Here is a 24,117-nt window from a genome sequence, read left to right as displayed (position 1 = left end):
ATTTACGAAATTGATTCACTTGCATTGAAATGTAGTGGGGTATGACTTGGTTGGATATATGTGTTGAATGTGGATTTTCTCTTAGATGAGCTAGAACATCATTTCAGTAATATCATTGGCACTAGTTATTTGTAAAAAAAAAAAAAAAAAAAAAAAAAAAAAAAAAAAAAAAAAAAAGCTTGAAAATGATGAAAATCATGTTCCGCTCATGTGTTTTTGCTGAGTAACCGGGGCTCTTGTCTAACCAACTTGAGTTTCGCGTAAAAAGGTGAGGCAGTCATGATGAACATACTAGGCCTGCTTAACTTCGAAACCTTGTCAACTCGAGAAATTGATCCGAGGGGTGCTTTGTCACCTAATGCCCTAAACCTACTGGTTGGGAGTCATTGGTTGAGAACTCGCTACATGGGTTGACTAGAAAGTTTAATGGAGTGAGCATTGCACGGTTCTAGATAAAAAAAAAAAGAGAAAACCTTTAGACAGAGTAGTATGTATATAAATAAATGTGCCTTGGTATCATTGTTTGGTTGTTCTTGGGATTCTTGGAATGTGACTATGTTTAGCATGTATAAACTCTTGGAAGCCACATTTTTATGCATTTCCTCTTAGCACTGCATGCCATCTAAAAAAAAAAAATATTTAATTGAGTAGGCTGAAAATTTTCCATGAGTATATCATGCGGATGAAGTGTGGGGTGTTTGATATCTTGAGACTGAAACGTTTGTGGGTGTCGTTCTTGTAAGCCCTCAGGAGACACAACTCCTCCACTAGGGACACCTAGGGGTTTAAAGGCTTGTTGCATATGCTAAATGCAACCGCGATTCCTGCGTTAGTGAGTTAAGATGTTAGTGGTACATGTACTTAATCTAGTTTTACTTGAGGACAAGTAAGGTTTAAGTGTGGGGTGTTTGATAGGTGTGATAATACCTATTGTTTTTGGTAGGAATCTCCCCCTCTTAAGCTTCATTTAAATAAATAATGAGTGTATTTATGTTTTGATTTGTATTTTTTGATAGGTTGATTGCGGTTTGGATGAAAAGTGATGAAAAAAGGGCTGAACTGAAGAAAATGTCCACCGACCTTCGTGTGTTCAAATACTTATAACTTTTTGTCACGTTATCGGAATCAAGCGAAATAAAAGGCATTGGAAACTAGACATCTCAAGCTTTCCGTAGACGCTAAAATCGTGCAAATCGGACGTCGTATGGAGATTTTGGAATCATTCCACGCCTAGGCGCAATATTTGTGCACGCCCAGTATCACTTGTGCACGCCCAGTCCAGCGAGTTGGGGCGTGAATTTGAAGTTGTGCACGCCTAGGATTGCGCCTAGGCGTGCGCCTAGGAGTGGTGCGCCTAGGCGTGAATACAACGCGCCTAGGCGCACAAGACAGTTTTTTGGGATGTTTTAATTCGCGAACTTGCCGAGCCGCACGACACTTTTTAACCTAGAACTGATTTTCTGGGGAGCGAAACCAGAGGGGGAAGGCGATTCTTGGAGCAAGGAGGAGAGATTCTTCAGCTCAACTTGGATCTACTCAACTAATTGGGTTTATTCATGATTTTCTCATCTCTCCTTTTGTGTTTTTCTCTCATTATGTGTAACTAAATCTCTTGTGCCAAGGCTAGGATGAAGCCTTGGGTTTGATGACTTTGTTTATGACTTGATTTACATATATATGAGTTGATTTGGGTATAAATCTTGTGTTTCTATGTTTGATTGCAATTTCTTCATGCTTGTGGTGTTTGGCCAACACTTTAGGTTTTTGGATGAAATTGTTTGGAGAATTTGCTTAGACAATAATATGTCAAGTAGATTATGCTTCTTGAAACACTTGATTATGAATGTGTCTCCCTTTAATTAGGTGACAATTTGTATGAATTCTAATCTCCATAGAACTCCATGAATTCCTATGCATGTTTAGACCAATAAGATGGCTAGAATGTATTTAGGAATATCCGACCTAGACCAAGAAGATGGCTAGTAATCGATTTTAGGGAGACTTGGCTTAAGTGCGCTAAAACCGACTTAGGTACGGATTCGTTATGCCCGAATTAGCAAATATGTGTGTGAATTTGTGTCATTGCAAGTCATTTCCCAAGGGGGATTCCAAAGCCTTGGTGTTCATCTCATATTTGTTAAATCATCTCATTTGCATTAGTTGCATCCTAATTCTAAGAAAATACCAAAAACACTTTGCTCTTTGCTTGTTTTAGTTGAATTACCAAACCAAACAATCTTGAGTTGAATTTTACTTTTGATTGCATTGTCCATATATACATACAAATATACATTTGGATTAAACATAACACCGTCCCTGTGGATTCGACCCTTGCTTATCATTGTGCTGTAGTCGCCGACTAGTACACTTGCTAGTAAGGTTAATTTAGACCCAACAGCCCCTTGACATAAGGCTGTAACAGTTGTACATAATACACATTGATACAATCAATAAAATCAATGTATATAATACAAATTGATACAATCAATAAAATCAAGAAAGCATTTTGCACTCTTCACCAGTTCTTACATGGTATCGGAGTCGCTCCTTGGCACTCATCTTCTTCTTCCTATAGCCACATAATCTTCTATTCATCCCTCACCAAGATCCATGGCTGCCAAAGATGAGACAAATCAAATCATCATACCCAATGCTCAAGAACCAACCAAGTCACTTATAGTTGTTAATATCAACAACTCAGTTAAACTTACCTCCACCAATTACCTCTCCTGGAAACTTCACATTGAAGCCATTCTCATTGGCTATGATCTCTACAAATTCATTGACGGCACTCATCCTGCTCCATCGGAAACAACCACAGAATACCAAACCTGGCGTCGACAAGACGAACTTATTGTTGGTGCTCTAGTTGGAACTCTCCCCCAATCACTTATCCCTCTTATCAGTCAATCAAAAACATCCAGTGATATCTGGAAGGTACTTGCCAACACCTATGCTCGGCCCACACGGGGTCACATCAAACAGATCAAGGACCAGATCAAAAACAGCACCAAGGGCACACAATCCATCACTGAATACATGCAGTTTATTAAAAATCGGGCGGACGAACTTGCGGCACTCGACAAACCTATGGATGCAGAGGATCTTACTGAGAAAATTCTAGATGGTCTTGATGAAGACTACAAGCCCATTGTTGATATCGTTAATGGGCGAGACACTCCAATTTCGTTTGACGAGTTACATGAAAAATGAATCAACAAGGAAATCTCTCTGAATGTTCGTCAATCCAATACTTCGCCACTGCCAGCCTCAGCCAATCCTACTCATACCCATTTTAGATCTGGAAACACAGGCAACGGTGGACAACGAGCACCGTGGGTGCCTTCTTCTCAACAAACACCACGACCCACCCTGGGGCAATCCATTCACAACGGGCGCTCCTCACCCCGGCCATATCTAGGCCACTACCAATGGTGTCGTGCACAAGGCCATACGGTTCCCCAATGTCCTGTATTTCGCCAACTGCAGCCTCACATGCAACCTCCAGAAGGCACTCGACGACCTCCTCAATGGAAATCTTGGCCTCCTACCCCATGGCAACCACAAGCCCATCTCGCTACTGCTGCTTCCTCGGACAACAATACCTGGCTTCTTGACAGTGGAGCGTCCCATCATGTTACGACCGACTTGAGCAATCTCTCCATGCATACTCCTTATGATGGGCATGACGACATTGTGATTGAAGATGACACGGGTCTTCCAATCACCCACATTGGTCCCAAATCTATCTCCACACCCTCCCACACTTTTACTTTAAATAACGTTCTCTATGTTCCTACAATGAAAAGGAACCTTATTTCTATATCCAAATTTTGTCAGTCAAATAACACCTCTATTGAATTATTACCCACTTCTTTTTTTGTGAAGGATCTCCGCACGGGGGCAGTTCTTTTATAGGGTCGTACTAAAGCTGGTGTGTACGAGTGGCCGGTTTCCTCAGACAACACCTCTCTATTAGTTGCATTCTCGAGTAGCAAGACCACTTCGTCCGAGTGGCATCATAGACTAGGTCATCCGTCGTCACAAATCTTAAAGCACCTTGTTTCTCATTTTTCATTTGAAATATCGAGTCCTTTCAATTTTGATTTTAATTGCAATTCTTGTCAATGCAATAAAAGCCACAAACTTCCCTTTTCAGTCTCGTCTATTGTATCTAAATCTCCACTTGATATTATTTTCTCTGATGTGTGGACTTCCCCTATTCAATCAATTGATGATTATAAATACTATGTCATTTTTGTGGATCATTTTACCAAATATATCTGGCTCTATCCACTCAAACGAAAATCTCATGTCCATGATATTTTTATCCGTTTTAAATCACTAGTTGAATTTTTTTTCAATAAGCGAATTAAAACGTTGTATTCTGATAATGGGGGAGAATATCAAGCTCTTTCTTCTTTTCTGGCTCTCCATGGAATTTCCCATCTCACATCTCCGCCACACATCCCAGAACATAATGGCTACTTTGAACGGCGTCATCGCCACATAGTTGAAACAGGCCTATTAGACCTATGCTTTCTCTACGGCAATCTATCTTATTAATCGTCTTCCTACACCCACCCTCCATTATCTTTCTCCCTATATGTCTCTCTTTGGCCAACCACCTAACTACTCCAAACTTCGTAGTTTTGGATGCCTTTGCTATCCATGGCTTCGCCCATACTCCACTCACAAACTCACTCCACGTTCCACTCCATGTGTCTTTCTCGGTTATTCTCCCTCTCAATGTGCCTATCTTTGTCTTGATCCTCAAACTTCCCGTGTCTACACGTCTTGCCATGTCAAATTTGTTGAGTCTATTTTCCCTTTCACCTCTTTGCAACTTGAGTCCATTCGTCCCTCACTTGACACTATATCTCAATGGCATTGCTCTGTGTCATTTTTATTGGTCACCGGCACCACACCTGTGCACCAGACTCCTGCCACCCATGTGAGCTCCAACACATCAAGTGACCAACCCTCTCCTTCATCCATACCTCCCCACATGACCCCAATTACTACCTCTCATATCCCTCCCATCGATTCATCATCTCCCACTAAGCCCATTCCATCACCTGCTGCCACCTCACCTTTGTCTGCTACATTGCCTACCTCTGAACAACCTCCAATCATTCCCACCACATCCACTGACCCTTCTCCAAATATGATAGTTACTAGGTCCAACCACAACATTCACAAACCCATCAACAAATTAAATCTTACTGCCCAACTCACTCCATCTCCTGAACCCGAACCCACCACAGTCACTCAGGCCATCAAAAATCCCAAATGGCGTCAAGCCATGTCAGATGAGTATGATGTTCTTGTTCATAATGGGACTTGGGAACTTGTACCGCCAACCTCCACCCGAAATTTAGTTGGCTACAAGTGGATTTTTCGTACTAAATATTTATCTGATGGATCAATTGACAGGTACAAGGCTCGTCTAGTAGCCAAGGGTTTTCATCAACACCCTGGCATTGACTATTATGACACATTCAGCCCGGTTGTCAAGCCAACCACTATTTGCATAATACTCAGTCTTGCGGTTAGTCGTGGCTGGATTCTTCGCCAACTTGACATCAACAATGCATTCCTTCAAGGGACCTTACATGAGGCTTTGTTGATAGAGATCATCCGCATCATGTCTGCAAACTACGCAAGGCCATCTATGGTCTCAAACAAGCCCCGCGAGCCCCGCGAGCTTGGTATTATGAGTTACGCCAATTCCTTGTTCAATCTGGTTTTGCTAATTCATATGCGGATCCCTCACTGTTTATCTTTAACAACGGTCCCACTATTCTTTATCTATTGGTCTATGTGGACGACATTGTGATTACAGGCAATAGTGGTGTTACAGTCGACAAGTTCATTGGTATTCTGGCTCAACGGTTTTCTCTCAAAGATCTCGGTCGTCTACAATATTTTCTTGGTATTGAGGTACTATCTCATGCTCAGGGTTTACTGTTGTCTCAGCGTCGATATATTGTAGACCTGTTATCACGCACCCACATGCCACCAACCCAATTCTCACTCTACAATCTAGAACAGCCCTGCCTGATCCCACCGAGTATCAGGCTGTTGTTGGCAGCTTGCAGTATCTCTCTCTTACCCATCCCGACATTGCCTATCCAGTTAATAAACTGTCTCAGTTCATGCATTGTCCCACTAATGAACACTGGAGTGCAGTCAAGCGACTCTTGCGCTATCTCTGTGGCACATTGGATCAAGGCATCCTCCTATATCGACAATCACCAATGGCTTTACATGCCTTCTCGGATTTAGATTGAGCCGGCAATAAAGATGACTTCACCTCCACTGGTGCTTACATTATTTATCTCAGACGTAATCCTATTTCATGGAGTTCCAAAAAGCAACGCACCTTAGCCCGGTCATCCACGGAAGCAGAATATCGTTCTGTCGCATCTACTGTAGCTGAACTTCGTTGGATCTCTTCTTTGCTCTCGGAACTTGGTGCCACCTCTACCGTTCAACCAGTCATTTACTGTGATAATATTGGTGCCATGCATTTGTGTGCAAATCCAGTCTTTCACTCTCGTATGAAACATGTTGCACTGGATTATCATTTTATACGAGAACAGGTTCAGCGTGGCATTCTTCGCGTCCAACATGTCTCCTCCACTGACCAGCTTGCTGATGCCCTTACTAAACCCCTTACTCGAACACGTTTTCTTTGGTTGCAGAACAAGATTGGACACTCCTCCCGGAGCTCCATCTTGCGAGGGCATGATAGAGATAATCCGTAATTATCTCTTGCATATCCCAATTCAATCATTTTGTTATTTAGTTACCTAATTAGTTGATATTCTATCTCCTTAACTCAAGAGCTAAATCAGCCCCTTGACATAAGGCTGTAACAGTTGTACACATTCAAATCAGAGACTACATCGTTGTATATAATACACATTGATACAATCAATAAAATCAAGAAAGCATTTTGCACTCTTCACCAGTTCTTACATGTACATCATCTTTTGGATTCTTAATAAAATGATGAGGGAAATTTGTATATATATATATATATATATATATATATACACACACACCAATTAAACAGGATCGATCATGTAAGGCCCAAAATCTAGCCAGATCGATCGAGAAATATTGAATAAATGAATTTAGGTTCAAGTCAAGTCTCTTAATTAATTAAACAATTCTAACATCATATCCCAGTTAAATAGTTAATTACAAACAGCTAGAATCTTATTTAGACGCATGCATGAGATATTGAGATATTTTAGGGATGTTTTCAAAGTGCAATTCCTTAACGTTAGTTACTAGTTAATACATTGTAATCAATACCTTGTGTTGCAATTGCAGCCTGGAGGTAATTCAGATGGTCTCAAGTCTAGTGAGGTAGAGCCACGTCTCGCATTCCATTATGGGATCCCATCGGGGTCTACCATGTTTGCTTATGACTCCATTCAAAACATACTTGCTATCTCCACACTGTAAACTTCTTTTTTTCTTTCTTCTTACACAATATGCTAATAATACACCAGGAAAGAAACTTACAATTTATAGAGGTTAATTTACATACATAACTGCTTTACTAATTATATGGTGAGGTATTTTCAGGGATGGCAGAATTAAATTGTTTGGAAGAGATAACACTCAAGCTCTGCTTCACTCTCAGGAGGCACTACCAAGCAAGTTCTTGCAGGTTTCTTTATTTATGTTCCCATCTTTTCCTTCTACCATTGATTGTTGATATCTTTGTCTAAGAAACTTATATGACATTGCCAAATGAAAGCAAAAAAATCAGGGCTAGTTTTACATTTTTGCAGTTCATTCCAAACCAAGGCGTTCTTTTAAATGTGACAGTCAAGAATCACATCGAGGTAAGTAACTCCACAAGGTACTACTCCACTAGTATCTCATGTAAATATTATTTCTTGCATATGTTTGATTGGAGAGCATGGAAGTATTGTTATGCTTTCTTGTTTTTCAGTGCATATATTGTTGTTTGAGTGACCCGTATTGGAAATTGATAGGTTGGGGACATAGATAAGAAGCTGTTAACTCATGTGCATAACTGTAAAGAAGAAATTACCTCTTTTATGGTTATGCAACATATATAGTCTTTAATTTACATGTAAGTATTTCTCAACAAAATGCCATTATAAAGATGTAAAACAATGCAGACTTTTCACCCTAGTTATGCTATAACAAGGTCTGTATTAATTGTCAGGTATGTTGGGGATTCTAGGGGTGAGATCTCAATTCTGAAGCTTGAGCAACAGCCATATGGCATTTACAACCAATGAAATACTCTAGACCTCTATCTGTATCCCATGGTGAGATTCCTTTCCTCTTCGAAATTCTGTTGTAAACTTTGGTAGATGACTTGTTTTTATGTTATGCACATTGTACTTCTAAATGGCTGGTTGTTTTAGTCAAAACAAAAGCATCAACTGTCCATACGCATGCTCATGCCCATGAGTTCTTTTTGTTCCTTTGTCCTTTTATTTCTTAATCCTATTCCATTTTCTTCTTTAGGGAATTCTAGTGAAGTTTCTGCTGAGACTGCTGTAGTGCATGCTCTGCCTCAACCAACAGCTGAGAGTAAAAGGTAGTCTCAGCTGAAAGTACAAGGGCTACCTTGGCCTAGTCTTGCAGCGGATACTCAGTATAGTTTAGCTTAGTTATGATAGTGGGAAATATTTTTTTCACATGCACGTTGCACTTTGGAAGATGAATGCATGTCGATTAAGTTTATAAAATCTATATTTGGATTAGCGAAGACATCAATATTTTATTGGCATTTCTTTCATAAAACTATTATGATTAATTAGCAATAAACTGGTCTATTAATGTCGAAAGTGCATGATTCATAAACAACCTTGTTAGCAATCAGCAACACCTCAAATATTTGGCAGCGTATTATTTTTATTGTGTATGCCATCAGTATCATAGTTGTGTATGCTCTGCGAGTTGTAAAATCATTATTTCATATTCCTCTACTTGTTTAAATGCAGGATACTTATAATTTTCAGAGATGGCATAATTAGCTTATGGGAAATCCGAGAAAGCAAATCTATTTATACAGCAGGTGGCAATTTGGTCCAATCACTGCATCAGGAAACAAAGAAAGTAACTTCTGCATGCTGGACAAGTAAAGTTGCCGTTGGTTTCTGCAATGGAGAGCTTTTAATATGGAGCATTCCTACTACTACAGATCCTAGAACTGAATCAGTATCAGATAGCGTTCAAAGTTCTCCCATATTTAAACTCAATTTGGGATACAAAGTTGAAAAGATTCCTATAGCATCATTAAAGTGGGCTCATGCAGAAGGGAATGCAAGTCGACTATATGTCATGGGTGCTTCTGATTTGGCATCTACAAACTCGCAGCAGGTTTTTCCTAGCTTGTTATGACACTCTCTTAGTCTCTTTATATTTTTAACATGAAAATTTAATGATGGTTCCCGGATTCCGCACATAGTTTCGTGGATCTTAGCACAATTTGATAAATTGTCCATATTGGGTTATGGTGGGTCAGGTCGTTTTGCTGAATGAGCATATAGAAACTCGCACAATTAAGGTGAGGCTTCATTCGCCTGAGCCTTGTATTGACATGGAAGTTATTTCAAGCTCAAGTGAACAAAGCAAGCATCAACAAGATTCTCTCCTTGTGCTTGGAAAGTCAGGAAAAATTATTTATGATTGAAAAGTATCTTTTACAAAGTCAATCCAGGTCCCCGCCATCTCTACCAAAAGATGTTAAGCTGAAGATGCCATTTACCGATTCAAGCATCACTGTGGCGAAATTCCTAACAGACAACCCACATATGTTGAGTTTTGGAGATGAGGTGACATAATATTTTGGCTTTATTGTGAAACTTTCAATGTTAATCTGACTCTACAGCTAGCTATACATGATTGTTCTTGCTGGTGAGCGATATGATTTTTCTGGTCATTTAGGACTCTACCTTTCAGTTACCAAGAGAATTCCACCCCTTATGCCTTTGGAGACGAAGCAAAATGATGAAGCATACTTAAAATCAATCCAATTTAGTGGATTTTCAAGGGTCAAGAACTTATATATAACTGGACACAGTGATGGAGCGATTAGCTTTTGGGATGCATCGTGTCCTTTTTTCACCCCTATTCTATCAGTAAAGCAACAGGTAATTTTCTTTATACTGACTCTTAACAAAAAGAACTTGGCAAGCAAATTCCAGTCTTTCGAAGGTCAGTTATGGCTTGTAGATTCTTCCTGTATTTGCAACATTTTCTAGTCCAACAACTTGCTTTTGTATATGCATATTTCTCTCACTTTAGGCGCATCGTCAAATCTTCGCATCTGTAGCCTGTCGTAGTCTGCCTATGGCTATGACATTTGAAAATATTCAATCTTCAGGTAAGTTCAAACAGAGACAAAGGTTCTACCACAGTGGAGCAGCCAGATGAGAAGGGCAGTGCAGTTGATCAGATAAAGAAGAAATATGGATTTGATTCATCAAGTGTAAGTACAGTTGCCTAGAACAGTGCATGCTTCTGATGATGTAGTTGAAGTAAAGTTGGTGTTGGTTCTAGTAATCAGTTTTTGATCTCTACCTAGGATGAAAGAGAATTGTTTTTTTTTTTTTTTATTTATGGCTGGTACTGTTATTTTCATGCATTGGAAAATTGAGGACAGTTTTATTGATGCCGAAGCATGCACTCTGTTTAGTATTTACTAACCAAACTTATGCAAGACACAGCCAAGTCATTCTCAACCATGGCAAAAGAAGTGCAGCGAACTGCAGAGCACGATAAAAGAAGCTTATAGTTATTAGTTGACGCTTTGACTCAGACATTGAGTTATAATTATTTCTTTTCCTGATTTATTTCCCGCACTTTCTTTCATCCAGTATATATAATTGATCTCCACGTATACATAGTTATAATTAACATTCCTATCCGTGCTGACTTTACATCCCAGTTTGAGAATATCAGCATTGAATTGAATCGAATCGAATCGAGCCCAGCCACTTCCTCCGCTTCTCTGGTTACCCGACGCCATTTTGGAGTAGTCGCATAGATAGAAGTGAATCTAAACTCCAAGAGAGAAAAAAAAGAAAAAGAAAAAGGGGGACAGAAGCGAACCACAGCTTTGACGTAATCAAAGAAAAGTTAAAACGCAATCAATCTTCCTGACTCAGAAAAAAACAAAATCCTATTTGCACATCTTTATGTTTTTCTTTTCCATCATTTTGTCTGAAAATCATCTTGATGAACTTCCCAAAACAAAGGCTCCAGAGCTTCTTCACATGAAGACAGAGTAGTGTGTGTGAAATATGCCTCAGTTTCAGCTTCACACTAGCATGTTCTTCTAATGCTTACTGATTTTATCCACCAGTATAGAGTACACTTCTTCTTTCACAGCATCTCTATTACTTTGGCTCAGAGTAAAAATGGTTGCTCCTGGGTGATTCCTCAAACGTGCAACTGCAAAAATTTAAAAACACATTTTGGTAACAGTTCCCACTGATCAATTTTGCAACTTGTCACATAGCATTACCCCAATTCAAGACCTAACAAGATATTTCATACAACACCATCTCTGATTGGACAGACAAAAGACAAAACTGTCATTAAAATATACCTCCAGGAATATCTCGCCCAAATTTTGGAATGGGGATCGAAGCTAAAACTGGGATATGCGATTCCAGAACATTCAAAACGGCAGGGAAAAAGGATGAACTGTACAACTCCATTCTTCCAACTTCATCAATGATGAAGAGATCGGTATCTTCTCTGACCTGATACGAAAACTATTTGTTCTCAGGAAAAAAACGATAGCTTATAATCAATAGTTCAATACACAGTCACATGCCATGCGAACTTACATTTATAGACATTCATGCTCACCGATTTGTGCAATAATAAAACCCACCTCAATAAGCTAAAAATATCGATTATCGAGTAACAAAATGAGTCAAATACATGTCAAGACTTCACCAATATTTCATACGGGTAGACTTGGCACGTGTGACTCTAATTTCTTCTCTTTTATCTCTAGTTCTTACTCCCGATATGTTTGCCCATCCCACATCAATTAGTCGTCTCCAACAAACTGTCTCACCTGTAACTCAGGCAATGCCAGTGACTCGAATGATGCTACATCCACTTTGTACTTCCCAACAGTAGGCCATCTAAGAGACTCTGGGCTGCCGTTGGGAAAATATAATTCAACTGAAGATTAGAAACACATCCTAACTCAAAAAAAGAAAAAAGAACGAATTTACAAAAGAAATCTGACAGAAATGCTTATTAGCACAGCAAGTGGAGTACTAGAAAGCATATATATCTTGTGCAGCTCCTAAATTATCCTCCAATAATTCCATTAGATGCAAATTAAACAATTGGGTAGATGTCCAGACACACTAAACTGAGTTGATAATAAAAAAATTTACTGAAAAGAAAAGGAGGAGCGTAAAATAGGTTAAAATTCAATTAAGCAGAAATTAAAAAGGGCAAAGAGTAACCCTGAAGTAGTGGTTGATGCAAGTGGAGCAGTTCGGCCATCCAATGTGACAACCTCAAACCCAACCCTCTCACTCCTTTCTCTAATCTCACCTATCTCAGAAACAATCAGCATCACCAACAAAACCCCATCATCACAAACCCATCAATCTACATGAACCAATACATATATATGCGTAGGTGATGAGTTGAAGTAAGCGTGAGTGAGAGAGAGAGAGAGAGAGCATACGGGTATAGAAGCCCTGAATGTTCACGTTAGGGCTAGACGCCTTAAGGGTGTCGAAGAGTCTCGTAATCAGAGTGGTTTTCCCGACTCCCTGCCAGAAGTTAAAAGAGAGAAACATAGAGAGATCAGCTGAAAATCGATCAATGAAATTGATTTTGCTGAATATAGTATACGAACCGGAGGGCCTGTCACCAGTATACATTTTCCGGGAGCTGCAGCCAATGCCATCCTCTGTCTCGCTTTCTTTGTCACATACTCCACATCACCAACTTCTCCACTACCCAAATACCCACTGCTACTATTCTGACCGAATTGGGCGAAATTTGGACTCCCTTTCGTCCTGAGCATCAACACTCTATTTTGACCAAATTGGACTGTTTTAGCCTTGGAATTACTAGCATTTTTAATATTTTATATAATTTCTACAATTTTCTTTGTTTCAGTTTTTTCTATTTATTTAGGGTTGTAAATTATAATCTCTTAAGAAATCATTCCAAAAATATTTGAGATTACTTCTCTCTTGTGAATTCTAATTTCGTGTGTTTTAGGGTTGAAACATAGGTTTAGTTGTTTGCATCATAATTTTATGAGATAACCAACCCAAGCCAAATACACAATACTAAAATCAGTAGAACATCGCATGTGATAAAAATATTTAGACAAATATTCTTCTTTAGAAATTACGACATTGTGGTAGTATTTTCTCTCTATCCAAATGCAAATGAAAGATGTCATGAAAATGAAATTTACTATATATTAGGTATTCATATACGCTTCACCTCTGCATGCGTATAATAAGGCAAATTTCCTAAGACAAGAAACGGAAAGATTGATTGACATAGATGCCTCCTAAACACAAAACCATCCATACACAAATAAAAAACAATATGAGTATTCTCTTTAAGACCAGAATGTTTTGTTTTTAAAAAGGGAACCAAAATTGACTACTCAACAAATTTTTTACAAACTCTAACCCCACCCCACAAAGATATATACAAATAATATTCGTCTGTATTAATTACCACAACAGATAAAAAAAAAATGATGCCAAAAGGGCAAAACTTATAATAGAATGAAAAAGGTCAAAAGTACTGCAAATACGACCACCTAAGTAAGTGTTGGACGAATTGCTTAGCAACATCAACAATACTGCACACTTCCTACTGACAATACCATCTTCCAAAGAAGTATCTTCCAGAAAACATAACTAGTAAAGACATCAGAGTAGAAGCAAACAATTGCAATAACAAGATCCCATTTGTCTCCACTTCAGAACAAGGACAGTCTTTTCATTTCAAAGAATTTCGGAAGGAAGGAAGCCAAAAGAAGATGATTTAAGTAAACACCACTCAATTGAGATGATATATACAATTACAGAATCAAAATATTAGAAACAAACAACATTTGGTTAATCAAAAACTTAAATTTAACATAGTTTTAATACCCCATACTTGTAATAAGAAAGTTTTAACTGATCAACCAAAAGCACCAGAAGAAAATTAAACACAAGACGAGCATAAAAGAAAACATATGTAAAGTTAAAAAGATATATGAGCAATGAAAAGCTATTTTTAAGTACATATCCACATGAAAACCCAGGAAAATCCTGAAACTAACCCCTTTTTTTGTTTGTTCTAAACTTGTCTAAGAGGCTCACTGATAAACTATCATGCCATAAACTGATGGGTAAATGTTTATCAAATTTTGAGCAGTCTATTACAATATTTCCACCTATGATTCTCCATTACTCCTTGACTAATCATCATCTTCTTCCTTCTACAAAAGTTGAGAACAAAATTCAAATAAAAAAATAGAAAAAAAAAATGTGATGAAAGAAAATCATTGCAAGATATTGAATATACAGACCTCTCCAGTTTCCTCTTCATCTTCCCTATCATCATTCACTTCAGACCTGGACTTCTCATCAAATTCTTCTTCCTCTTCCACATGACTTCCCTCCCATTATTAAAACAATCCAAAAAAAGAAGGAAAGAAACTGTAAACATCCATGATTGCAAAGATATCTTTCAATTTCAACAAGTACCAGTTTCTTGTTGTAAGCCTCTATATTCTTATTGTTGTAGATCTTAAAATCTACAATCAACTTGTAATCGTCAGATGGCCTATGATCAAAGGTATGGTCGACCGTGAGCTAGGTCACTGGTGTGGTGCCGGCCGAGGAAGCTCCTACGATCAAGAACGGGGAGAGATATTTTAATGAGAGAAGTGAATGGCTTTTTTAGAGAGAGATATCAGGTAGTTAAGAGAGTAAATGAGGGGTCGTCCTCTATTTATAGTATTCCAGGTTATATGGTTAGCACGTGTTTGATTGTATGGACGGGCTTTCTCTTTGGGTCATAGTTGGGCCTACGGCCCAATTGAGACTGATTTGGCATTATAAGGCTTGGGCCTTAGACGCCTATTCTTGCATCCATTCCAAACGTGGGCCTCGGGCTTTACTTGAACTTGGTCAGATACGCCTTCGAACGCATATCTGGGCCTATCTAACTAGGGCCTTTCAACGTATGTTCGAGTATTTCGGGTTGACAGTTTTTGGCCCATACAATTGTAATCACTTTTTTTTTTCTTCTCTACTATCTCTGCATAGGGAGCTTTATCCTAAAGAGTTAAATAAAAGGTTGAACAACTTTCACAGCAAATTAAATAAATAAAAATAAAATGGGATACATATCAATTTTAAATAATTACTCACGGCATTTGACATCGATTTCCATCTAGCACCAGCAGCTTTACCCACCTATTTAATTTCAATACATAAATATTGAACAAAACTATGACATAAACATCAATTAGCCTGCCAAAGCAGCTATTAGATCAGTTCAATTAGAGACCACTTACAGCAGAGACGGCTTTATTATCAGGATTATGAGATTATCCCTCTTGAACTCCTGCCTAAACTAATCCCTTATCTCATGAAGAAAAAAAAATCCACAACATAAGCAGCAAAACAATAATCAGAAATTAAAAATATCCAAAACGCGAAATAAAGAAAAATAAATAAAATCAAGAGAGATGGTATCATACATGAAAACGAAGAAAGCACTTGGAGGCCTCTTGGGCCCGTTGGAATCCTTTGCTCCCTTCTTTTGCTTCTTCGATTGCCTCTTACTGACTTTCTCCCTCTTTTCTTCAGCCAAGGAACAACATTCACATTCACATCCCCATCACAATTTTCACTCGGCGCATACGGAATCTAACATCCGATTCGCCATTAAATTGGCGCAAATGAACTCAATAACCAAAAATAACATATAAAAACTTACTTGGCATCGTTGTTGTTCAGTTCAGCCTTGGATTTACCCTTCATAGTGAATCCTGCCGGAAAAAATCGCTGAGAATCGCTCGGAAATCGTTCCAAAACCGACGAAATCGTTCCGAGTCAGCGGCGCAAGGTCTACAAGTTACCTGTGGAGCGGCTTGGAGATAAGCGAAGGGCGTTTTGGGGCAATAGAGGACAGGAGAGGAGGAATTGGAAACAAATACTAGTATCAAAAAAAATCGCGGGTAGTTTTCGCGGGATTTTAAAAGTCCCCTTGAAACGGCTTCGATCCGTGTGCTTTCACATGATTGGCTAACCAAACTGGACTGGACTCCCGAAACCAAAATGATATATGTCCATAATCGAGATGGCATAAAGAGAAGTGTGAGGATCATCTTGTATTAAATTTTTCTCACATTTCTCCTCATGTCATCTAGATTATGAACAAAATTATAGATATATAGTAATTCCGTAATTGAAAACCTTATTCCTTCAACTTTAAGTCGTTTAGCACAACTTTACCAACGGGGGCACATGAGCTTCGCTGCGCGTATCGGCGTATGTCAAAATCAAGGCTATTAGGAAAAGCAACTTATTATAATTCGGTATTTTTCTTAAAAGCCAAAAAAACCGGTTTCACTGCAAATTGTGAATTTGTGATGGGAGAAGAACATCGAAACTCTCTCGCAGCTCCTTCAATCTTCTGCATCGTTATCGTCTTCCATTCCCTTTCCAGGTGTCTGGAACTGTTAAAGAAGGTAAGACTCCGATAAATCGCCTAATTCCCGATTTCAATTATGTATGTACCGCCTGTGAATGGGGCTTTCTCGCTGTGGTAGAGACGATCCAGGAATGATTGGGAGATGCAGTTGACTGGGGAAATAAAACAACTCTTGAAAGAGGCCAGCTCCTTGTCAGGGTGAGTGAAATTTCAAGTGCTTCGCAATTCGATGGATGCTTATTAGGTTGAAACTTTCTATTGTAGTTTATAGATTTAGAATGATGGCTAATGGAGTTATATGAAGCCGCCTCTCTAATATTGTTGCTGCTCTGAATTTCTACGTGTTAATGTTTATTTGTTAAATTGTTGGAGCTTGTCTGTGGAAGGAAACTGGTGTTTATCTTTCTGAATTTTTGGAAAAAATGATCGCAATTCTTTTCTATGCCATCGGTGATTGTTGTGCAAGCGGGTGGAAATATTGTGTTCTTTTGGAAATATATATTTATTTTTTGACTTTTTCAATGCAACTGATGTCAATTTAAATTGAAATATGGGTTGCAGTCCATCCACATTTGCTCAGGCTGCAAAACTTAGGAGGTCGGCTGCTGCTAAGGAAAAGGAACTTGCAAGATGTGAGACTGTTGCATTGTTTTTGCTTTTCTATTAGATTTATATGCTTGGGTTTATATATGCGGTATGATGCTGTAATTACATTAACGTTGCTGTTATGTATTTTATACAACTATCTGTGCTACAGTTAGTACAAGATTTTCTTAAAAGTGTGTTAATTAACTCTATAACTAGATTTCCATGCCTGTTGGTTCCTAGCATGTCATAGGAGGGATATAGAATGTTGAGAAGCAAATATCATATGCTGTGAGAGTGACTATTTAACTTAGTTTGGAAAGAGGACTATGACTTTCGGGTGTTCATGTATTTATGTTAATTTGCTTTAGCAGATTCTATTTGCAGAGCCATCATTTAATCTAAAATCACCAGAACAAGGGCTTTCTGATTAGTTTTAGAAGTTGCATAGTGTGTTGCATAGTTGCATAGGGAGATGTTGCGCTTTTGACTATATTTTTTAAAAAAGTTATTTTCCTTTCAGTCGCACAAATTGTTTATCTTTAACACAATGCCTTGACATCCAGATAGGGAGTTGCGCAGCAAGGAGATGAAACTATCTTATGACCTGTATCTGAAAGTTCTTTCTACCTTGAAGGTGATTGTGGGTGCACTAAGATTGGCTAGTATGTTCTCTACTTCCTTTACACGGCCCTAAGATCTGTTCAATCGTCCGTACAGGTTGTGACTTATCTTGTGCTGATTTGTTGGTTTTGGAGAGAACCTGTAGCTGCTGTATCTCAGCAACTTGTACAACCATTCGGTAACATGTTTCTTAACTAGTTGCATTGCTATCTTAGGTTTTGCTTACATTTTTCAGTTAGCTTTATTATTTTCCAATGCCATATAAACATGCATTCTCGGCCCCATCTCGTGCTATACTATCCTGTTTGTGAAGTTACGGAACTACAAGTATATTATTTGAGGAAACAACAGTGCACTATTTGAGAAAACCAACACAATCATTCAATATGTTAACTAATTTGCAGGTAAGGTGTTATCCTGGTGGGGTGGAGGCATCTTGAATGGCAATGTTATGGTGAGTGAATTTGAAACCTCTCCTGTTCTGTTATGAGCCACTGCATTAGAGGAAATTTTTTAATGAAGTGGATGATGGTGCCGTGGCTTTTGGGGTCCTTAAATTAGAACAAATACACACATGGACACCTTTACCTCTTTATATCGTTGCAAAAAAATTTGTGCCAAAACTGTTACTTTTGTTATATACTTGTGCTTTTAGTTATTGTTTGATTGGGAATTCTGCTTACGTTGTCCTACCTCAACAGACTGTTGGTTACACATTCCATCTTCACCACTAATGAATGGATAGGGCTATCAGAACTACTTTTCGCATCATCAAAACCTGCATGTTACTTATTCAGAGTAGGATGAGAAACTTGAATCATGTACTAAGAGGAATCTGAAGGCTTTTTAATGTTGCGAATCTTGCGATGATTATTCTACCACTTTTGACTGCATGTCAGGATCTTGTCTACTAGGGTTTAGAAAATGTGTGTTAATGTTTCCTATAAAGAGTCATTATACTGTTCTATGGATATATCAATTGAAGTATGATTGGTGCTAATGTTACTTAACACGGCATGAAGTGAAATTTGGATCATTTAGCAAGGGTTTGAATGTTGCTTTGATCTATCACAAATGATTGTTGCAGGTTGGGATTGTCCCTTGGTTGATACTGTCCACGAGGGTTAGCAAGTTTGTTTGTCGGCTGCTCCAATAGAGAGAGGTTTTCAATACTCAATGATTCTTTCATGCCATTGCATTACTGGTTCTGAAGTCTGTTCCTAGTGTAGAGGCCACAGCTTGTGCATTGTCCTTTCCATCCGTTGGTGAATCCATTTTTTTTAATGATGCGAAAGCTTTATTGTTTTATGGTATTAAGATACTGATTAGGTTACCACTGGGCCACAAGCGAACATGTGGCTCAGTTGTAGAGTTGCAGAGGTGCAACATATTATGTGAAAGTCTTGTGTTGTTTATCCTTTTATATATCTTCACATATTATGTGAAAGCCTTGTGTTTTTTTTCCTTTTATATATTTTAACGTATGAGGAGGGGAGGGATGTAGTAATTGATTAAAGATGCATATTTTCATATGATTTCTACTTCGTTTTCTTTGAGCTTGCAAATGAGAATGACCTGGGACTTTAAAAACTTGATCATGCGAATCCACGAGACGTTGAATGTTATGGTCAGTGTCCATGGAACCGAGTAAAGCTTGATTTTGACTTATGTAATGCGGCCACCGTCCGCTAAAGGGTGATGCGGGGTTTCATACAGATAGTGCAGCTGCTGTGGCTAACTGTAAATGCAGAGAAATTTCCAGTTATGTCACATTCTTGAACAAGTAAACTTAAAATACTAAAGCACCTTGACTCTCAATGTATGTACACCATTGGTATAAGTATTTTTGATCTGATATTTTGCGTATAATACAGCATATACATACGGTTACTGGTTAGGCACTTGGCCTCTCTGTCAAATAATTTATATATATCGAGGACCATTGCGAGTCAACCATGAGAGGCTGCGGCAGACGCCCTTTAGAATAAAGAATTTCAATCTACAAAATTCAGTTACTGCTAAAGGGTAACGTTACATTTTACAGTTCACAATAACATTTAGAGTTGACTTGAGATGGTGGTCATTACTGCACAGATGGCTGCAGCTTAATCAGGGGCAATATATCATTTTAGCCTATAAATTTTAACAGAGTACCACCACGAGAGAGAGAGAGAGAGAGAGAGAGAGAGAGGTCTCTACTGCTTCCTCTTCCTTACCAACAAAAACCAATAAAAAAGCTTAAAAACCCTTTTTTTTTCCCTCTCACTTTCTCTGAGAATCTTATGCTGGCTGATATCATGTTATGTTTGATCTGGGTTGTTGTTTGAATTGGTATAAAAGAGAGAGAGAGAGGCAGAGAGAGAGAGAGATGGGTAATTGTTTTGGATCTTCAAATTCTCATCATCCTAATCCCAGCTTCAGCAGCAACTATCCTCAGACTCCAGGTCCACACAAACCCATCTAAATTCCTTACCAAAATCATCCTTGTTCTTCCTTTTTTTTCAATCAGAGATTCAGATAAAATTTTTATATCTTTTACATGGGTTTCTTTCGAATTGTGAACTCTTTTGTTGCTCATGTGGTGTTTGTTGAATTGAAACAGGGACTTCAAACAACGGTACCAGCAGCACCACGACAGATCTCTTCACGACAAACAGCAGTGCAGGGAAGAGCCGGTTCTTCTCGGAGGAGCAAGCGAGCGAGACAACGAAGGAAGACGAGGAGGAGAAAGAAGAGGTAGAAGAATGGAGTGCCAGAAAAGGGCGGATCCTAAAGAGCCCCAACTTAAAAGTGTTCACTTTTGCGGAGTTGAAATTTGCAACCAAAAACTTCAGGGGTGATAGTTTGTTGGGTCAAGGAGGTTTTGGGAAAGTCTACAGAGGTTGGGTCGATGAGAAAACTCTTGCTCCTTCTAAATCTAGCACTGGAATGATTGTTGCTATCAAAAAGTTGAACTCTGAAAGTGTTCAAGGGTTTGATGAATGGCAGGTATTTTCTTTTTGTTTTACTGTTGTTATCTGTTATTCTTCAAATCCATCTCCATTATTGGCTTCCAATTTCTTATTGTCATAGTCGTCAGAGCTTATAAAAAGACAAGAAAAATAGAACAATGCCAGGCTTTGTAAGTTTCGTCGTATTGTATCACATTTTCTTTACCATTGGCTACTTTTCACCTACTCAAGAATACATATTTAACGATCTTTCTCCTTCAATCATTTGGTTATGCTTTTGGGAGTTAATGGGTGTTTATTAAACTGCCTTTATTATAAATACTAGTCTTCACCATCTCCATTATTAGCACTAATATATATATTTAGAGAATATATACGTCGTTTCCATTTTCTTATTCCATACTACTGATCCTATGGAAGTAAGGAAATGAAGATGTAGACAATGAAAGGCTTTATGATCTCCAATATATACTATTTAGAGCGATTCTTCGCTTTCAATTTCTTATGCCTGGAGATAGCAGAGCATTGAGAGGAAAAAAAAGAATGAAAGAAAACAATGCAAGGGTTTATCATATTGATTTCTTTTTCATCTTCCTAACAGGAGCCACTTCTGTTAATCTTGGCCTGTTGGTATTCATCTGGGTATGCCTTGCCCTTTTACGTTCGTTGGGTTATACTTATAGTTAATTAGTTCCAATAAAAAATGATCACGTTATTATGCTAATCTTGCATTGGACACTTCTGACAAAAAGCGCATAAACATATCCACTGAATTTTAACACCCATGTGGGATAAGGTATATGGGTAATCCCCTTCATGTTGTAGAACACAGGTGAGTGTTGATTCTCTTTTAATGTCTGCGTTTGAGGCCAACAGTCCTTTTTTTTGCTAGGCAAATGAACACGTTTAACATTTTGAAACATTGAAATGTAATACCAATAGTTAGCTCAAATTTTCTTTTTGATTATGCAGTCGGAGGTGAACTTTCTAGGAAGGCTTTCTCATCCTAACCTGGTCAAGTTGTTGGGATATTGTTGGGAGGATACTGAGCTGCTGCTTGTTTATGAGTTTATGCCAAAGGGAAGCCTAGAGAATCATCTTTTTCGAAGTAAGAACAAAAATTTGTCCCCCCCCCCCCAACCCACCCATCCCCAAAGCAGCAAAGAAAAAAGGATGACAAGAAGATGGGTTAAAACTTATTTTGATTGTCCCTTGTTTGTTTGTGCAGGAAATCCTGCAATCGAACCACTCTCTTGGGAATTACGCCTCAAAATAGCCATTGGAGCAGCTCATGGGCTAGCATTCCTACATAGTTCCGACAAGAAAGTCATTTATAGAGATTTCAAGGCCTCTAATATACTTTTAGATGCGGTAAGTTCATATAAAATCTCTATGAGGGTTCGTAGGTTCTGCTTTATTTTAAATGCTGAACCAACGAAGAAAAGTGATTTCCGCTTCAAATCAGAATGGTCCTTTTACAAAATCCCAAAGTTCTATTGCTGGTCAGTCACCCACCCTTTCAATGTCAAAAATCAGAGCATGCAGCTCGGTTTGGCTGAGAAAGACACTACTTAAAGCATGATATACAACTTGATTTTTATCATTATCTTACATCTGAGTAATTATTTTTGCCTTGGTTTTTTCTGATGTTATCCATTACAGAACTATACTGCCAAAATATCAGATTTTGGCTTGGCCAAGTTGGGACCTTCTGGTGGAGAGTCGCATGTGACAACAAGGGTTATGGGCACATATGGTTATGCTGCACCAGAGTATATTGCAACAGGTGACGCAAGCATTTTTTATTTATTTTCCTGGACATTTCTGGTCAGAAGTCATTTGCATTAATTTTAAAAATTTTATTACCATTTCGAGGGATGTGCAAAGCAGGGGGAAGTGTTGCTCTTTGAGTTGAAAATGTTTTAGGAAATTCTTGATCAATACATTTATAGACATGTTTTCGCCTATGTGTATTACATTTACAGGTCATTTATATGTGAAGAGCGACGTGTATGGGTTTGGTGTTGTGCTGCTGGAAATGCTGACAGGCTTACGAGCACTGGATACAAAGCGTCCAAGTGGGCAGCAAAATTTGGTTGAATGGTTGAAGGCTGACCTCTCTCACAAAAGGAAGCTAAAAACGATGATTGATGGGAGGATAGAGGGGCAATGTTCATCAAAGGCAGTTTGGCAAGCAGCACAGATAACTTTAAAATGCCTAGAACCAGATCCCAAAAGCCGGCCTTCCATGAAAGAGGTTGTGGAAGTTTTGGAGCGGATAGAAGCAATGGAAAAACCCAAGGAGTCAAAAAATAGTAGTAGCTCTTCACATTCTACTAAACGTTGGCATGTCCAACAATCGTTTCCTCCTCTTCGTTCCCCACTTCACTCAAGGCGTCAGTGAACTGCTACAGCCGCAGCAGAAAGGTAGCAAAAAGTTTGATTCAACAATTCCTATGTTTTGGCACAAAATTATTTGTTTTTTATTTTTTTTCCCTTTTTTTGTCACAGTTGTCAGCTCAGCTGTGTGTAGTCAATGGTCAATGAGAGAAGCATTTCCGAAAACATGGAAATTATTCATTCAAAAATAGATTTTATGTAGTAATTTTGAGGTCCTTAATCTTAAAAGAGTTTTATATTTGTGCTTCTTATCTATTCGACTATTCTCAGATATCGACTCTACCGTTCGTTATGAGATTAAAGTTCAACACGGCGTTTTGACTTGTGACTTGACCCGACCGTATAGGTGTTGCCGTGTTGGTCAATACCGCAAAGATGAAAGATGTAGACCCCAAGCAGGCCCAAGTCCAAGCAGGCCATCCAACGATATAACAAGATCGGAAAATGACATATTAGTGCTCATTTTATGAAAGTTAATAATTACATAATTCATATTTGTTGTTCTTCTTCAATAGGCATAAATCTAAAAAAAATATTTAGAACTAAAATACCTACTCTCCATCTCTACTGTCGTCACTGTCTGCCTCCATCTCTGCCGTCGTCCACTACCATCGCACATCCACAATCATCTTCTTCATTTTCTTATTCTTAATATTTTTATTAATATTTGTCTTCATCTTGTTAAATATGAAATGTAATGTGAGGTATGAGATCATAATCTAATTTCATATAAGAGATCGTATGTTACCACAGATGCGAGATCGCATGTTACTGTTACACGAGCAAAACAAGAGTAATTATGTGTCCATGTGTTTTTTTTTAGTGAATCTGGATG

General features: G+C 38.4%; 3 protein-coding genes and 1 pseudogene across 18 annotated transcripts; 3 read left to right on the top strand and 1 right to left on the bottom strand.

Moving 5' to 3' along the window:
• Nucleotides 1-7,239: 7,239 nt before the first annotated feature.
• LOC119996755 lies at nt 7,240-10,338 on the top strand (annotated as a pseudogene).
• A 768-nt stretch (nt 10,339-11,106) lies between these two features.
• LOC120016987 (cancer-related nucleoside-triphosphatase homolog) lies at nt 11,107-16,230 on the bottom strand. 14 transcript variants are annotated; one of them, XM_038870053.1, is made up of 12 exons: nt 16,006-16,230; nt 15,767-15,935; nt 15,581-15,646; nt 15,435-15,479; nt 14,588-14,680; nt 12,899-13,076; nt 12,725-12,812; nt 12,498-12,588; nt 12,095-12,179; nt 11,615-11,771; nt 11,298-11,457; nt 11,107-11,226 (listed from the first exon to the last, which is right to left on the bottom strand). In XM_038870053.1, the coding sequence occupies exons 5-11, from the start codon at nt 14,620-14,622 to the stop codon at nt 11,342-11,344; spliced, it is 750 nt and encodes a 249-aa protein (XP_038725981.1). In that variant the 5' UTR covers nt 14,623-14,680; nt 15,435-15,479; nt 15,581-15,646; nt 15,767-15,935; nt 16,006-16,230; the 3' UTR covers nt 11,107-11,226; nt 11,298-11,341. The 14 variants fall into 14 exon arrangements, with proteins under 14 accessions (XP_038725981.1, XP_038678623.1, XP_038678339.1 ...); XM_038822695.1 differs by adding an exon at nt 14,766-14,908 and having other exon boundaries at nt 11,107-11,457; nt 14,588-14,672; nt 15,581-15,651; nt 16,006-16,229; XM_038822411.1 differs by adding an exon at nt 14,766-14,908 and having other exon boundaries at nt 11,107-11,457; nt 14,588-14,672; nt 16,006-16,229.
• A 274-nt stretch (nt 16,231-16,504) lies between these two features.
• LOC119999075 lies at nt 16,505-19,499 on the top strand. Its single transcript, XM_038846590.1, has 7 exons — nt 16,505-16,759; nt 16,841-16,920; nt 17,284-17,354; nt 17,874-17,944; nt 18,028-18,109; nt 18,336-18,385; nt 19,019-19,499. Exons 1-7 carry the CDS (start codon nt 16,562-16,564, stop codon nt 19,085-19,087), a joined length of 621 nt encoding a protein of 206 aa, XP_038702518.1. The 5' UTR covers nt 16,505-16,561; the 3' UTR covers nt 19,088-19,499.
• A 600-nt stretch (nt 19,500-20,099) lies between these two features.
• On the top strand, nt 20,100-23,791 carry LOC119999056 (probable serine/threonine-protein kinase PIX13). 3 transcript variants are annotated; one of them, XM_038846571.1, is made up of 7 exons: nt 20,100-20,375; nt 20,534-20,919; nt 21,855-21,990; nt 22,111-22,253; nt 22,545-22,668; nt 22,868-23,309; nt 23,553-23,791. In XM_038846571.1, the coding sequence occupies exons 1-6, from the start codon at nt 20,234-20,236 to the stop codon at nt 23,284-23,286; spliced, it is 1,350 nt and encodes a 449-aa protein (XP_038702499.1). In that variant the 5' UTR covers nt 20,100-20,233; the 3' UTR covers nt 23,287-23,309; nt 23,553-23,791. The 3 variants fall into 3 exon arrangements, with proteins under 3 accessions (XP_038702499.1, XP_038702506.1, XP_038702491.1); XM_038846578.1 differs by lacking the exon at nt 23,553-23,791 and adding an exon at nt 23,394-23,533; XM_038846563.1 differs by lacking the exon at nt 23,553-23,791 and having other exon boundaries at nt 22,868-23,520.
• Nucleotides 23,792-24,117: the final 326 nt, after the last annotated feature.

The sequence above is a fragment of the Tripterygium wilfordii genome, chromosome 1, assembly GCF_013401445.1.
Source record: "Tripterygium wilfordii isolate XIE 37 chromosome 1, ASM1340144v1, whole genome shotgun sequence".
Taxonomy (NCBI): domain Eukaryota; kingdom Viridiplantae; phylum Streptophyta; class Magnoliopsida; order Celastrales; family Celastraceae; genus Tripterygium; species Tripterygium wilfordii.
This window is presented reverse-complemented; position numbering and strand designations above follow the sequence as displayed.

Bases quoted from the DNA above. Each gene is read 5' to 3' on its own strand.
- LOC120016987 (XM_038870053.1), bottom strand. From the start codon at position 14,622: ATGATGATAGGGAAGATGAAGAGGAAACTGGAGAG. The intron at 12,589-12,724 runs GTATGCTCTCTC...TTTCTGAGATAG, and splicing joins CATTCAGGGCTTCTATACCC to GTGAGATTAGAGAAAGGAGT. The intron at 11,772-12,094 runs GTGAGACAGTTT...TTTTCGTATCAG, and splicing joins TGGCATTGCCTGAGTTACAG to GTCAGAGAAGATACCGATCT.
- LOC119999075 (XM_038846590.1), top strand. From the start codon at position 16,562: ATGTCAAAATCAAGGCTATTAGGAAAAGCAACTTATTATAATTCGGTA. The intron at 17,945-18,027 runs GTGATTGTGGGT...TCGTCCGTACAG, and splicing joins AAGTTCTTTCTACCTTGAAG to GTTGTGACTTATCTTGTGCT. The intron at 18,386-19,018 runs GTGAGTGAATTT...TGATTGTTGCAG, and splicing joins TCTTGAATGGCAATGTTATG to GTTGGGATTGTCCCTTGGTT.
- LOC119999056 (XM_038846571.1), top strand. From the start codon at position 20,234: ATGTTTGATCTGGGTTGTTGTTTGAATTGGTATAAAAGAGAGAGAGAG. The intron at 20,920-21,854 runs GTATTTTCTTTT...TTGATTATGCAG, and splicing joins AAGGGTTTGATGAATGGCAG to TCGGAGGTGAACTTTCTAGG. The intron at 22,254-22,544 runs GTAAGTTCATAT...TATCCATTACAG, and splicing joins CTAATATACTTTTAGATGCG to AACTATACTGCCAAAATATC.